Source organism: Acanthopagrus latus, chromosome 13 (genome assembly GCF_904848185.1).
Source record: "Acanthopagrus latus isolate v.2019 chromosome 13, fAcaLat1.1, whole genome shotgun sequence".
Lineage (NCBI taxonomy): Eukaryota > Metazoa > Chordata > Actinopteri > Spariformes > Sparidae > Acanthopagrus > Acanthopagrus latus.
Window position 1 is genome coordinate 7,696,084 of NC_051051.1, and position 15,820 is coordinate 7,711,903.

General features: G+C 43.2%; 1 protein-coding gene across 11 annotated transcripts in view; it reads right to left on the reverse strand.

The window, feature by feature from the left end:
* phldb1a (pleckstrin homology-like domain, family B, member 1a) overlaps window positions 1-15,471 on the reverse strand; it is a 30,966-nt gene extending 15,495 nt beyond the window's left edge. For 5 of the 11 annotated variants that reach the window (XM_037118908.1, XM_037118913.1, XM_037118910.1 and 2 more), the window contains exons 1-9: window positions 15,328-15,471; window positions 11,919-12,017; window positions 11,147-11,270; window positions 9,352-9,522; window positions 7,610-7,726; window positions 5,379-6,415; window positions 914-1,135; window positions 418-549; window positions 126-263 (exon numbers count right to left, since the gene is read on the reverse strand). In XM_037118908.1, coding sequence (XP_036974803.1) covers window positions 126-263; window positions 418-549; window positions 914-1,135; window positions 5,379-6,415; window positions 7,610-7,726; window positions 9,352-9,522; window positions 11,147-11,270; window positions 11,919-12,017; window positions 15,328-15,330 — 2,043 coding nt within the window. In that variant the 5' untranslated portion in view covers window positions 15,331-15,471. Of the gene's footprint in view, window positions 1-125; window positions 264-417; window positions 550-913; window positions 1,136-5,378; window positions 6,416-7,609; window positions 7,727-8,095; window positions 8,405-9,045; window positions 9,160-9,351; window positions 9,523-11,146; window positions 11,271-11,918; window positions 12,018-15,327 lie in introns of those variants that run through there. The other 6 variants (XM_037118918.1, XM_037118917.1, XM_037118907.1 and 3 more) reach the window with 3 other exon arrangements.
* Window positions 15,472-15,820: the final 349 nt, after the last annotated feature.

Consider the following 15,820-nt stretch of genomic DNA (forward strand, 5'->3'; position numbering starts at 1 on the left):
GCTGTGTACATTCAGGAATGAGTGAGTTTTTAAAATAATCAAACACAGGAACGTTTCCAACATTCACGTGCAGTAGCTTTTGAGCAAACTGACATGACACAGTTTTGTGTTCCTGGGCTGCCCACCTTCTCCTTCTCCTTCTGGGTGGCCTTGTCCAGCTGGCTGAGTTTGAGCTGCAGCTGAGAGATGATTTCATTCTCAGCCTCCACCTGCTCCTGCTCGGCTCGCCGCTCCGCCTGCAGCAGGGCCTGCTCCATCTCCGCCTAGGGACAAACACCGAGTCACAGTCTGCGGGCCACCAAATGCCATCAAGCTACGTAAATACCCAGAGGTGAAAATAGAGAGCGCATACAAATGAGGAGTGTCTGCTTCTATGTGTGTGTGTGTGTGTGTGTGTGTGTGTGTGTGTGTGTTGACCTCCTGTTTGGTCTCTTGTAACTGCCTCTCCAGTTCACTGACTCTGTGCTTCAAGTCATCAACTCTGGCCAAGACCCTGCTCCTCTCCTCCTCAAGATAGACCTGCTCCTGACCGGCTAACACCTCTTCACACTGAGGGCAGATTCAGTTAACACTTTAAATGAGCTGGCAATCATAATAATGACATTAAACGTCTGATTTATCTCTTGAAAAATGCAGTTACTACCGTTACTCCAGTCTGTGAATGCTGACTATTAGGACAGGGACTAGATTATATTGTATGAGAGCGTATAATGAATAAATTTATCCAGCAATCTTATTTGGTTAAACCTTTAAATATTATTTGAGGATTACTTGAATTTTTCTGAATTACTCATCGCAAACATTAAAACGATTCAGTACTGATATGATGTTATACGACATACAATTAGATTTAGATTTAAGAGGCGATTCCAAACAATCCACACTTGCACACCTGCATGAATGTGTGTATTACCTCTTGGTGTGTGCTCTCCGTGCTGCTGGACTCCTCTCTCTGGGTCTCCTCATCGTTCTCTCTCTGGGCCCTCTGAATGGACATCCCCACTCCCGCGTCCGAGCCGGGTCCTCCAGCGCCCCCTAGCAGCCCGCTCCTCACCGCCTCAGCCAGCTCCACAGCGCTGTCCTCATGATTATACTCCGCACACAGATTGAGGATGGTCTCCAGCCTCTGACGCTCCTGTAGAAGACGTAAGCAAAGCTGTGAGCACGCATTATAAACTGTATTACAAATCAGCTTCGAGTGTCCTTGTGTGACATTGTCCCATTTGCAGGCAGCTGTCGCTCAGCCGCTGGCACGGGACAACCGTAACCTGATAGCAGGAGGGCCGAAGCTGATGTAGTTCATCTCTCAGGAGGGGTTCATAGTAAAACCAGTCAGAAATGTTCATGAATGCAGCATCTGACCGTTACAACTGTAAGAAGACGTGATTGAGATTTGTTTGCAGCGGCTGACGTCTGTTTTGTTTTGTTTTTTTTACCGTCTGAGCAGAGCTGCTTTTAATGTTCCTCTGTGTTCTGCATTTGTTTGATGACCCACATGGTTCTAGTTTCTGCCTGATCTGTTGTGTCTCCGCACTCCAAACAATGGGATTCTTGCTTTAATCTGCTATAACAAAAAAAAAAAAAAAAAGCAGCAGAATGTGGAATGATAATTAGGAATCTGGCAAGACGAGCAACAATTGTGCCTGGTGTGCGTCTCGCAGCAGTATTGTTGCTTCTACAGCCACCAGCCCACTTTTGTCTGGTATTTCGCAGTAAATTATACACCAAGTCAATCATGAGGATTGACTTCAAGTGCAAGAATTATAGCTTTGACAGTTGTTTATGCTGTTTGACTGGTTCATTAAAGGCTACAAGCATTAGCCACTTAGCCTAGCTTAGGTGGAAGAGACTGGAAGCAAGGGGAAACCTTTAGCCTGGGTAACAAAGTCTCTCTGTCAGCACATCTAAAGCTCTATAATTAACATGTTATATCATATTATGGTATGGTACATGAGGCAGATATTGTAAGTATGAGAGTGAAATCTACAATCACTTGTCCACAAGAAGCTAATTAAGAGTATTTCTTAAAATGTGTTAAACTCTTCTACCTTATTATCGCTGAAAAGCTGAGGTGCACTTAATGTTGAAATATTTCTGCTCCATGTATTAAATGTAGAAACCCTCTAAATTTACTGTAGTAACCCGCTCAGAAATAGACATTTTTGTGCTCGGTTACAAACCAGCAGTTTGGCCTCGTCCCACTGGAACTGAAGCTAAAATTAACTTTTCTATTACACCTCTTCCGCTCATGCTATGCCCTTTACTTTTGATGAGAGATAGCACGCAGTGTGGCTTTTCAAAGTACAGAAATATCCACGTATGTAGGTTGGGTTCAGTAAAGTGTGTGCCAACTGTGCTAAGAGAGCAGTGTGCCAGCTGTAGGGCCTTCATTTCACTGGCAGGAAATCCTCCCTTTGTCTCACTCATCTATAGATCTGCTGTTTATCATTTTTGTGTGCTTCCCTCAAGGCTGTGATACCAAAAAGTCAAGGATCTAGTCCAGGACTCAACAGGAATCTTAGATGTGCTGTTAGCAAACATGGTGGAGCCTCCAGACTTATAACGCAGGACACGTCGTAAAGGTAAATTAATAGCACACATTTAAGAAAATGTGCTTATCTACTACCTTAGGTAGATTTAGATGAGAAGATTTATACCACTCTTATGTCTATATGCTAAATAAGAAGCTAACATCACTGCCTGGAGATATTAGCATCTTAGCACAGACTGTAGGCTAAACTGGGGGAAAACAGCTAGAACCTCTAATGCTCATGAAACAACAAAATGCATCTTATTTGTTTCACCAACAGTTCATTTTTTTAGCTTGTGTATGAATTAAACAAATGAGATATGATTAACTAGCAGGGCCAAGCTGGCTGTTTACCTGTGTTTCCAGTCGTTCTCTTCAGCTAAGCTGAGCTAATTATCTCCTGGCCCTAGACTTTTATACTTAAAGATACAATACATAAGAACTGTCTGGCTGCTCAAGGTAAACAAACAGGGGTCAGGGGTCATTTTACTAGAATATCTTAACTGCTGCTAACTGTGGCTGCCAATGCTGTAGCTAATTAGCTCAGTTAGCCGTGAATCTAGTGGTCTAGCACATAATCGATTCAATCTTTTCATTTAACTCTGAGTTACTATTCCTTTAACATGCATCCAGCATTATTATATAGCCTAGTCTTGAACCTCCAGTCACCTCAACAGCTACTGTGGTCATTGACTTTCTCATAACATGTTCATATATTCAGTATGTGTGTTTTTCTATTTGTGTGGACATATTTTGCTGTATAAACACAAGCAAAAACCTTCATCGCCACCATTAAATATTTGCAGAGTAAAAGCTACAGCACAAAAGCACAACACAGACAGAAATCACTGGAAAACCTAAAAACCTCAGCCGACACTGAACATATCTCTCATTTTCTCATCTGTTCATGTATATGTTAAAGCATACATTGTCTTCAAAAAGCAAGCCCATAGTTCCACAGCAGTCCAACTCAGACGCACGTTGTCTGTAACTCTTATTTGTTACCAGAAACCTTTGGGTTCCTGAAATAGTCTGTGGACGAGGAGGGACGGGAAATACACCACCCCTCCTCCTCCTATGGTCCTTTCAGCTGTCAGTATGGTGGGGGGGGGCTGGAGGGTGTGGACTGAGGATGGATAACAAGTATGCTGTCTATATGATACCTGGGTACGAATAAGAAAGAACCGTGTCCGTCAAGCAGAGGCAGCCCTGAAAGTAAAAGCCACTCGTCCTTTTGATAAATATAGTGTTGAGCAATAACCAGCCGCGCCCTCTGCTCTGGACCTCAAGACATGTGGAGGAATGTTCACCCCGTGTCACTCGGGCCACATGGGCTGACGGTGCCAGTAATGCTGTGGGGAGATGAGCTGGTGGCTGTGTGCCAGGAGATTTAGACAAGATATCTGAATGCAGACGTGGTGTCTGCCGTGCCAACAGCCTCAGCGCCTTCTCCCCCCTCAACTGTACTCACGTCCTTTAAAACGATGGTGTTTATCGACCCTGTAGTGTTTGTCCTGTGTCATTTTTAAATCTGTAGGGTGAAGCCAAAGACTTTAACCAACTAGCTAACAACACAAATAGTGTTGCACACCTAGTGTTTATAGTTTGACATTTCAGTAATACTTGGCTGTGCATTAATATGACCCTACAGCCAAGAAACGTTTAACTTAGCTTGGGTAAGCTTAGCCTAGTTTAGCTCAGCTCAGTATGGGTTACTAAAAAAGTGGGAACAATTAGCCTGGCACCGTCCAAAGCTAAAACAAAAATGAGAAGAAAGTATTCTTATCGGCTATGTTACTTAATATACTGTTCATAACATGTTCAATTTGTGTACAAATGACAAATGTCACACTTAAATATGAAGTTTAAGGAGATGATTAGCTTAGCATAGCATAAAGACAAAACAGACAGCCTGTCTAAAGATTAAAACAAGTTTGCCTACATGCACTTGTAAAGCTCACCGATTATTATCATGTTGCTTCCTGCTTAAATCTGTTTAATCAGTGTTAAAATGTAAAACATTTACACCTTAATATCGCACAAGTGGAGATGATTAGCTTAGGGGGAAACACTTCGCTTGACTCAGTCCAAAACTAAAATGTCTGCCTCCCAGCTCATTATAAACACATTTCTGGCTTTTTTGATTTGTGTGAAAATGATTATATTTCACTTAAAGCAAAAGGAGATGTTGCTTAGCATAAAAACAAATATATATATATATATATATATATATATATATATATATATATATATATATATATATATATATATATATATATCTTCAGACAAAGCTACACTAGCTGTTTCCCTTGTCTCCCACCACCAAGTTGGTGGTGAACATGATTGCATATCTAGCAGGGTAAATTTAGAGTTGTGGTGGAGATCAAAACACAGCTATAATAAAAAAGAGAGTAAACATTGACTTACAGTCGTCAGATCACCAAAAACACAACTCCAGATGAATGCTAACATTGTGTGTGTGTGTGTTGTGTGTGTGTGTGTTGGATGTTTAAGAACTATTTACAATGTTTTGTGCTACAGTTTACAATATATATACATCTGGATATTTCTGTGGCTCTGCACCTGTCAGCTTGTTTTGATGTTTTGCTCCTAATTGATTATTGCAGTTTTAAAATGTATACAAATTCCACCCTTGCATAAACAGGATACAGTCTAAACAAGTCAAAGTCAAAACCAGAGCAGCAAATGTTTTCTTCATGACTTCCTGCGAGACGCTCACATCAGCATCTGCAGATTTGAACCGAAGCTATCATACTGGAATGATTTGTTCCTCTCATATCTACTGTGAAGTTGTAACGTATATATACTTGACGTGCTGATCACTCACCAGTTTCTCCATTTCCTGCTCGCGCAGCCTCTCCTCTCTCTGCCAGCGGTGGTATTCCAACAACTCGTCCTCATTGTCGTTGATCTCAGAGATGCTGTTTTTGCGTTCCCGGGTGTATGGTTTCACAAGGCTCTGCTCCTTACTGGAAGATCCACTCATGCAGGGGGTCTTTCTTTGGCTATGAGGGCTGGCAAGAGGTGACGAAGAAGACCGAGAACCCAGGCCTGACTTGATGCCACCACCAGGCCTCTGGTTGTACCTGCCTCCAGACTCCTTCTCCAGCCCAGAGATTGACGATGGACTCTGGGCATACAGTGCCCTCATGGCTTCTGCTTTGGAAGGACCTATAAGTTTATGGGGGCCCTGCGGGCTGTCTGGGACTGGTTTGGCGATGAAGCCCTGCGATCCTGGAGTCCCTCTGTGGGACATGTAAGGGCTGACAGGAGGACGTTCTTTGGTGGACCCAGTTGGCTCTGGATTCCTGAGTCTTTGAGGGACCTCTGAGTGAGACAGGGGCTGATCTCTCATTGGACTGGGGGATCTCTTCTGCAGGGAGGAGCCTCTTGTTCGAGGACTGGGTGGAGCTGTTGAAGAGAATCTGACAGATGATGGTTTGCGACTAGAGTCTGTGCCCTGTCCTGACCTTGATGTGGCCTCACCTCTTGCACTCCTAACAATCTTTGGGCTCTCCTGGGCCCTCTGGCTACCACTGGTACCACTCGAGGCCACAGAGAGCGAGGTCCTTGGATGGGGGACGGGAGTGTGGTTGTTATGAGCAGACCTTGCGGGTACTGGAGGAGTTTTGTTGCCAAGGTTATGGCTCACAAAGCAGCTGCTGTTTTCATAAATGGATTCCTCTTTCATGGAGCCATTTCTCCCATTGAGCATACTTGTCGGAGAGGGCTGTTTACCCGGTCCTGATGATGATGAGACCTTCAGTACCAAAGAGTCCTGGAGGTTCTTCGCGAGGTTGTTGGATCTGGAGTCTCCGTTGCTCGAAAAAGTCTGAGGATTCCCGTTGAGGGCACTATGGGAGTCTGCGGTGGGAGACAGAAACACTTGTGCATGAGCATTCCTGCTGAATAAAGGAAGCTGAGACTTGGAGAGACAGTTGCACAAACACACATAAACAAACACAGTGGGAGGAATCCGTCTTGCGTCGTCTTTGCCCTACTGACATCCAGCACACCTCAGGTCAGTGCTGTGGGACACAAAAGGGAAAACACACATGCCTGAACATGTTGTTGCACACACAACACAACACAGAGTGTCTCTGTGGCTCCCTTTAAATAGTGATAAATGTCTCCTGTATGAGGGATGTTGTGCTCCTCAGTTGTGTTGTAATCCCACAGGGATCTGGAGCTGCTAAATATAAAAGCTGCAGCCGTGTACCTCATTCAGGGCTGATGAAATCAGGGGCTGGTCAGGAAAGAGTGGGCCATACACACTGGGCAGGGTGTGGTGGCTCTTACTGTACTGTTCAGACAGCCAAACCAGTAAGGTCAGAGGAGAATGGACTCTAAATATCATCGACAGCACGAGGGGCCAGAATAATATAACATCACCTGAATGCAACTGCATAAAGAAAGATTACAACAGTCCTGTGTCACAATGGGGTCACACCTTGAGCGAAAACCCACAGATTGAAATGAACTAGATCACAATGTAGGCCACAGATAATTAGTCCCGAACAAGTTATTTTCTGCTTTCGGTCAGATAATGGCCAATCTTTGAGTCAAACTTCAGGACCAATTGTGCAGTAAAATGTCAGAATCACAAATCACACGGAAGAACCAAACAAAAACATCCTGTCAACTTCAAAATTCATTCACGTCTGAGATTTTTATCAACATTTCCAACCAGTGTAGTGTTTTACAGTTATCTTTTATCATGTTTACTACATCTGAGTCTCCATTTACATAAGCCTCAAAACATGGATAGTCTAACCAACTAATCATGTACAGCTTGATCACAACATTTCTATCCTACCCAGAAGCCAAAGTCTTGTAATTCTCTCTCCCAGCATCTTGATTTTTACTACTAAGGTGGTGGGAGTCCGACTGTGAATAAATATCTCTCAGCTCAAAGCATTTGCTCTGCCCAGAATAGCTTCTGAGGAAACAGTAAAACCTTCGTGGCACGCAATTTTGATTTTGATTTTTCACAACGACTGGATCACAGCAATTGTTCCAATCTGGAGAGTTATATCATTATCGAAGCGGGGTCATTACCAGTAGGATGAGTTCTTGCAGGGCTCAGTCCTCCAGGCAGCATGCTCTTCATCCGCAGGGCCTCCTCTGGATGGTTGAAGCGAAAAAAGGCAGACTGGCCAAAACACAGCATGCACCCTGCCAGGAGACAAGACAGTGTGGGGTGGGAGGCTGTCAGTGATGTGTTAGTTAGCATTCTCAGAGGCAAAGTCTTAGCAACGCCATGAATGATTGATTCTGATATTAAATTAGTGGTTGTTTAGTGTTGTTTTGTTCATATTTAAGCATTAGTTACTTTCAGTTACTTCAACCATTCCACTAATTCTGGTTAAAAGGGACCCCAAAGCTCTCTTTCACTGTCTTGGAGAGATTTGTTTTAACGTGCCTTGAGGGCAGCTGACATTTCGGCTGTACATACCTACTATTGGGTATTTGTGATTGTTATATACTCATCCTCCTAAATAACAGAACGTATAAATTGACAGAAATAAACCGACTTTAACTCACGTGTAATCAAACAGTAAGTGAAATCAACTCCTTCTCCGTTCCCTGCATTTCCAGGGGCTTTTGAGAATGCCTGCTATGTTTCCCTGAAGTTTTGTTTCCAGTGACGGATATTCCACAGGGAGTTTAATGTTTATTTCATCCTTCAAGATAAAGTTGAAGGTCCGTGTGGCTGCAGCATTGTTCCTTGTGATACAAATAAAGCCGTTTCCTCCATTCCTGAGCGGTTTTAATTAGGATTTCATGACATGTCCTTTGAATGAAGCATAGCCTGAAGTATTCTTGTTCGGCAGCTGCTGCCTCCACACACGCTGGCTGATCACCCGGCTTCAAATGACATTCTGGTGTAGCTGCTGCTGGCATGGATCCCATGGACAGGGGACTGAGGGGGGCGGGACTGTTATGCCTATTTTATGGCAGGCATGTCTGTTACTGGAAGGACACTATTTTGACTGTGCTATTGTTATGTAAAGTCCACTTTGCCTCCAGTCAGCTTAGTAATAAGCATAAGCCAGTTTATGTATGTGTGCCTACATTAGCCATCTTTAATGGTTTGTCTTAATGTACATAAATGTGATATCGAAGATAATGGGGAGTTAAACAAGACTGAGAGCCCATAGTCATGCTAGTGGCTCATCAATGCACGACAGTACGTTGAGCTAAATGGTAATATCGACATGCTAACAGGCTAACACTGACTATACTACCATGCTGAGGCCGGGCAAGTGTAATGTTTACAATGGTCACAGTTTTAGTGTGATTGTTTGAGCATGCTAACATTTTCTAATTATAACTAAAGCTCTCAACAGAGACAAAGGAGTGATATATTGAAAAACTTAAGTTAGCAAATGACAGAGTAAGGTTTAGCTAATGTTGTGTTAATGGAATGCTAACACAACCTCAGCTAATCTTGCATAATTAGCACATTAAATAAACACATTACTTTGGCCTACCTTTGTTTCTGACTGTGTACTGTATACATGATGTGCTCAGGATGTTTGAGGTGTGGGGGCGAAAAAAACAAAGGTGCCAAATTTGCGCCAATGAGAAAACTTTGACCTGCTGATGGCGTTAGACGAAACTGTTTGAAACCAGATTCATGAGGATTCATCTTCTGGCAATCCACTGAAATTGTTGTTGTGATATTTTAGATTGGACGAAATTGGTTGACCAACAATCTGACAGACTGACAGTGGCAAATATCATACAAATTATTTGAAATAAGATACCAGAAAAAGTTTTCACATCAACAACTGTACCTTGTGTAAGGCGATGGGGTTTGGTGATGGGAAGTCCATCCACAGAGCACTGGTTTCCACATGGGTACAAGGTGATGCTGCCTGCTTTGTTTTCAATGTAGCAGTGCTGAGCTGCGACGCCGTGGCCTTGCAGAGGGATGTCTGTCTCGCCACTGCCCAGCGTGGTTCTCCCTGCAACGAGGGAAAACATTTTCTCAGTGCTCGTTACAGGAGATTCACGTGTGAATACTTTGCTGAAGTATTCTTAGGCTGCGGTGTAAGGGCCAGAGGCGACGGGTGTCATCTCAGAGGTCAAGGCCACATGGGCGGGGTCGCAAACGAAGCATGCGACTGAATGCTAAACAACAGGTGTGAGTCTCAAGCGATGTTGACAGAGCTAATTAATATAGTCATCTCCTATTAAACGCGTCGTAATTTGATAATCTGTTACATTTATATTGCTGTCTGAGGGCAAGAGATTTGACCCAACACAAACACTCATGCGCCATTAATTCTTATGTGATAGCACAGAGGAGATGGAGCACAAAGAAGATTCCCAGAAGGCTTTTCTCTGGGGCACTACTGTCACACCCTCTCTCATCCTCTGTAGTGTCTGGGCTTGGTGAAAGACAAATGGTGCAAGAAAATCACAGACAAGGCAACTGCGGCGCCGAATGAGTAACAACAACATGGTTAGAAGGTAATGTGTCATCAGTGTCTGTCAATTTGTCACTCCTGACACATTGTGCTTCTTTGTTATTACAGAACAACTGACATGTTTTGAGTAATTGGCTTATGGGAGTGTCTATATATGAAAACAATGGACCAAATCACTACGTTTGTCTACAGTAACCTCCAGTGGTAAACCCCTCCATCAAACATTTGGTTACATACTGCTCAACTTTATTTTTTCATGGTGTTATTTCAAAGGGTAAACATCTAATTCATCTAAAACACATGTTTGATGCTGTCGAATCTCATTAATAAAAACACTAACATTGGGTTGGTGACTTAATTTAAATGTTGAGCAACAGACTAAACAAAATGACAGCTCGAGTTTACACAAACTAGCAGTTAGTCTGAGATGCTGCTGCTGGGTAGACATTAAAGAAGTTAGCCAATTTATTTAAGCCTGAAAGTCAGTGGATGCAATAAAACAGTAATGTTACCTGGGAAGTTAGCCATTGTCTAGCCTTAACTATTAGGTAACAAACATATTATATTGCATATAATACCATAAAATATGGCCTAGATCCTTCTAGATGTTGTCTTTGTTTTGTCTGTGGTTGCAACATTTTTCAGTTGCCTGTCAACCAGGATTCTCAACACATATAGAGTTTACAAGCTCGACACAGCAGCTAACATAATACAAGAGTTCAAGCTTCCTACCCCGAGTGTGACATTGGCGGAAAATGGCCGCCATGTGAATATGGTCTATTTAGAGCAATTTAACATTAACTTTAATAACAAAATATCACTTACAGCAGCTTTAAAGTCAAAAGAAATGGTGCACCATGATAAGGCAGGACTGCACATTTAACAAGATGTTAATCAGGCCCTTACCCTGTCCTTAACCACCACAACTGAATGCTGTTTCTTAACCCTAACCTATACCTCACTTGAACCTGATGCTTAAACCGGGTCTAAAATTAGAAGCAGCCCTTTGAAGTTCTGAGGACCGGATAAAATGTCCTTACTTTCAAACCTTCTGGTTCCAGTCCTCACAAAGTAGCAAGTACAAGGACACACACACACACACACACACACACACACACACACACACACACACACAAAAAAAATATACACAGGTCTTCACCTTCAGACAGGGGCAGCAAGGTGATGGCTGTGCTCAAGCGTCCACTTCCCAGACTAACCAGGTGGGGGCGCTCTGCCTGGACTTTCAGGGACTTGCCTGTCTCAATCAGGTCTAAAGGAGTGCTCTGTCAGAAAAGATAAACACATTGGAAAATATGATTACATAATCTTGAGACTGTTGAGTTACTAAGACTATGAAGTCACACTCCTGAAAGTCTGTGAGATCAGTTCTGTATGGCGTTTTAAAAGTTTAAACCACATGTATGAGGAGATAAACTCCAAAGCATGAATATAAAAAATGCTCAAACAGGAAGTCCAGTTGACAGATTGCAATTGTTCAAACTCATCCGAGGCTTGTTAGGAAATTATCGATTCTATTACAGCAGTAAACAAGGTGCTAGGAACATGCGCGAGTAAATAAAGTTGCTTTTCACCAGGTACATTCCATGATCTTTAAAACAGCCCCCTGTAAATTCCAGATGTTTGTTTGCATCTGCATCTGGAAGACTAAACATGCCATGACTGTAATGTTCGTTCAGCATTTGATTAAAAACCAGATGTTAGATAAAGAAGAATCCAACAGCGACAGCAGGAGACCATATCACTGAGACAGATCAAAAGAACAATAATCCTGAGTTCTTACAAAAATCCAGTTCTCAGTTAAGTTGGGTGACACAGTATGGTAACAGTAACAAAGTCAGTAACACATGAGTTAACATCCCAGTTATGTCAGCAGTGAACGGTCCCTGGACCTGGAGGAAGAAATGACTCACCTGTAAGACCTGGTGCGTCTGTCGCCCATGTTCCACTTTATTCCTGCTCATGCGCTCCATGTCGGCTGGACGGTCAGAATTATCTGACACATGAAGATCCTGAGGCAAACACACATGCACACAGAGAGAGGGAGCGAGAGGGAGAGAGAGAGAGTGAGCAGCAGGGCATGAATGGGAGCGCTGGGAATACTGCTACTACAGTTGTACTACAATGAGAACAGTGCTTTCCTTAGAAACCTTCTGCCCCACTTATAAGCCCATGTGACCAAACCATTATACTGGGTAATTGTCTCTGCAGAACCACGGAGACAAAACGATCCATAAGAGAGCTGGCATCGATTTGTGCCTCAATCTAAGCAAGATGACTGATTTCTTACAAGTCTGACAACAAGCATCTGTCATCGCAGAAGAAGGGCACAAGGTGTGAGTGAGCTCTGCAGGTGTCGCACACATCAGGGGGTTCAGACCACTGATTCCCCCGGACCACGATGAGTCACTGTGACTCATACAGAGATCCTACGAGGGCAAACACACACAGACGCACACTCTCCGTGTTTGCAGACAGATGCTGTAGATTAGATCCAGCTGTGTGCTCATCGGCGCTCACATCAGACGAGAGGGAAACAACAAAACCCATGAGCACCAGACAGACCTCAGACAATCACACACAGGCGCATAAGCAGCGCAGATGACTCACCATATTTTCCTGCTAAAAAGCTGGCATCTGCCTCTTTCACTATCTCCCACATGAGCTGCCTGTCCTGGCAGCAATTTAGTATCAGCTCAGCATTCCAGGCAAAACCCAAACAGACACAACCATCTATTATCTGGTGTATGTTGTGTCTACCGCAGACCAGACGTAAATTACTGTCATGTTTGACCGTTCAGAAATGTGTTTCAAGGTAGATCTCTTTATTTAAAAATCGCCCTTCGAAACTGTATTACGGCACACATTGAACAAAATCTGAAGTATGCAGGTGAAAGTATAATTGCCACATCGAAATCCTCCAAACTGCTTCTCCTTAGATAGCTCAAACATTCCACTGTAGGATGGCAAGAAAAACACACGTTTGACTGAAGGGAGACTTAAATGATCTGGCAATGTCCAGATATGATCAACCAATGGGTGGCTACTGACCTAAGGCGTCTCATAGGTTTAGTGTTTTGTCATTCATATATTCTGACACTCTGCTGGAGGTATTAACACCTTATTTCTGATGTATATAAAGCATATTTTGTACATATCCCATCAATCCATTTAGTTGATAGACCTGCTTTCTTCTAACAAGCTACTAGTATTTACACAAATGAGGGGCGACATGCAGCAAAGAGCTCGGATTCGAAAAAACCTAGGCTGTATACGAGGACACAGACTCTGCACAGGAAACACACGCTGCACAAGCTAAGCTACTGGGCTGCCTTTGTTTTTTATTGTGCGCGCCTGTCTGATTGCAGATAAAATAAATGAATTTAAAGAATGCGCTACTTTGGCTCTGATGCTGCGTACTTTCTCTGCCTGAGGTCACAGTCCCGCCCACAACACTGTCTGATTGGTTACACGTCACAATCGCCTTTTCAGCACTTAATAATATGAATCCTTAGAGTAAATTGAATGAAAAAGTTATTAAATCAATGTGGTGAACAGAAAGTATTACATAGAAGAAAACTGACGTACTCAAGCAAAGTACTTAAAAAATGTACACAAATGTCATATTGATAATATTTTGATGAAGACAAATTACAGTTTTTTTTAGAAACAATATATCCAAAGTTTGTAGAAAAGTGAAAAACAAAGAATAAAAGTATCTCTTTTCCCTCAAAATTTAAAAATTTTTAAATGTTCGTGAGGTCCAAAATGATTGTTTTGTTTATCTCTGTGTAAAAAATTAGGACAGTTGGTTCCAGTCTCCAGTGAGGTTTGTCAGCTAAAAGTGTAACACGGTTTGTATAATGAGTTATTTGTGCTTCATTTGCAATCAACAGTCTTGGTAGCTGCTAATTTGTGGAAAAAAAAAAAAACCCATTTAGAATGGCTACAGTTCTACAGCGAGCATACTGTACTGCCCTAATGATGGCTAGCAGGTGTTAGCATCATTAACATTAGCAATGTTAGCTAATGTTTTCTAGCTGGCAATAGCAACATTAATGCTAGCAATGTTAGCTAATGTTAGCTAGCATTAGCGGTCTCTTGAAGGGGGGCAGGTTATTGAACAACAGCAGTGTTGAAATGTAAATGTAGCAGAAGAGGAGATGGAGTGCTGCTTTTATTGGTATCAGTAACACCTTAAAACACAGTAAATTGCAGTTAGTTACACTCCAACAATGGTTATTCTAAATTTAGACACTTAAGCTTTTTATTTGTATATGCAAATACATTTCAGTCCCCTATAACTTGTGATTGGTAGCGGTCGAACTCCAAGTACACTGAGATCAATCAAAAACTGGGCTCAAATTCTCTGTAGTTGCACAAATACTGGGCCAGTGAGGCTGAGACTGATTCTGATAGCTGATCAGTTGGGTTGAGATGCGGTGACTTCGCAGCAGGCAGCATATGATCAGCTCCATCCTCATCAATAACACCTGTTGACCATGACCACATCACACACTGACACATGACCGATGCGTCACAAATAAAGCTGAGCTCTTTGTCACTCCTCACTGACGTCACTGGTCATTCAGAATTCTTGCCAAAATAGCCCCAAAAAAGCTCCACAGCTGAGTTTAGCCCCCCCCCGGCTGAGACAACAGGCCGTTCTCTCGCCGTCTGATGTCACTCCAGACTGGGTGAAACCACACATGTATCTGACAATCCCGTCCAGTGTGTGCATCGCCGAGGACCCGGTGACACGGAGAACAGAGCGTCCCCTCTGTTTCAGCTCTGACACTGGACCCCTCACGCCTCCGCTGTCAGCCCACCGCCTGTCAACACTGGGCCCTCTTTGAGCCACGCACTCAGACACAGGACGGGAGAGTGGGCAGGGTAATGTGTCTCTGGCTGTCTGACACACACACACACACACATATGCACACACACATGCTCCCTGCTCCCACAAGCCTCAGTGATTTAGCGTACACACCCAGGCCGGAGAATACTTTTAAAGCTCGCAAATGCAGGGCCTTCCACTGTAACCTGTCATTATGGGGGCAGTTATGCCCTTCAGAGTTGCCATGAGCTTCTGAAAATAGACACCACCAGCCGCACAGTCTGGGCTCGGACTTTTAAAGAGAAATCTGCTGAGGGTGAGCGCCGACAAGACAGAAAAGACACTGAAAAATCAAGACTTAGAATGATAAACAAAATAAAAGACACACTACATTCAAAAAGACAAAAAAAGGGTTATTTTGTAAAGTAATTTGCAAACGCATGCAGCAGTTTTCTCACTTGACCGACAGACGTGCAGCCTCTTACCATTTCTCTACTCTCACAGAGTCCAGGCGGCAGTTACATCCGTGAGTTTGTCTAAGGTTTGTTAATCCATGGAGCAGTGTCCACATGGTTGTTTATGTCTTGCTCCTTAGCCTTTTTTTCATTCACTCGCTGGGCTCCTCTGCTATTTCCCTCCTCCCAACCCCTTCTCCTCCCCATCCCCGGTGCAGAGTTACATCGCAGCAGAGGGGGGAACCCGGCATCGGTCCTGCCCTCCAAATTGTGCTCCTTCTTCTTGGGGACGCCTTTCTTTTCTCTCTCTTTTTTTTCTGCAAATAAACCCTGTCAGCAGAGGACTTGAGTCAAAGTTCAGATCCTCCTCAGAGAGTCTTACAGGGCTCCCATTGATTCAAAACTCAGATGAACTGCAACCAGATGATCAGAGGGAGGCTTGCAGCATTGTGTATTAAAGTACAGCAGGTGTTAACAGTCTGATCCTGGGAGGAAATGAGAAGGTGGTGTAGGAGTAGGAGGT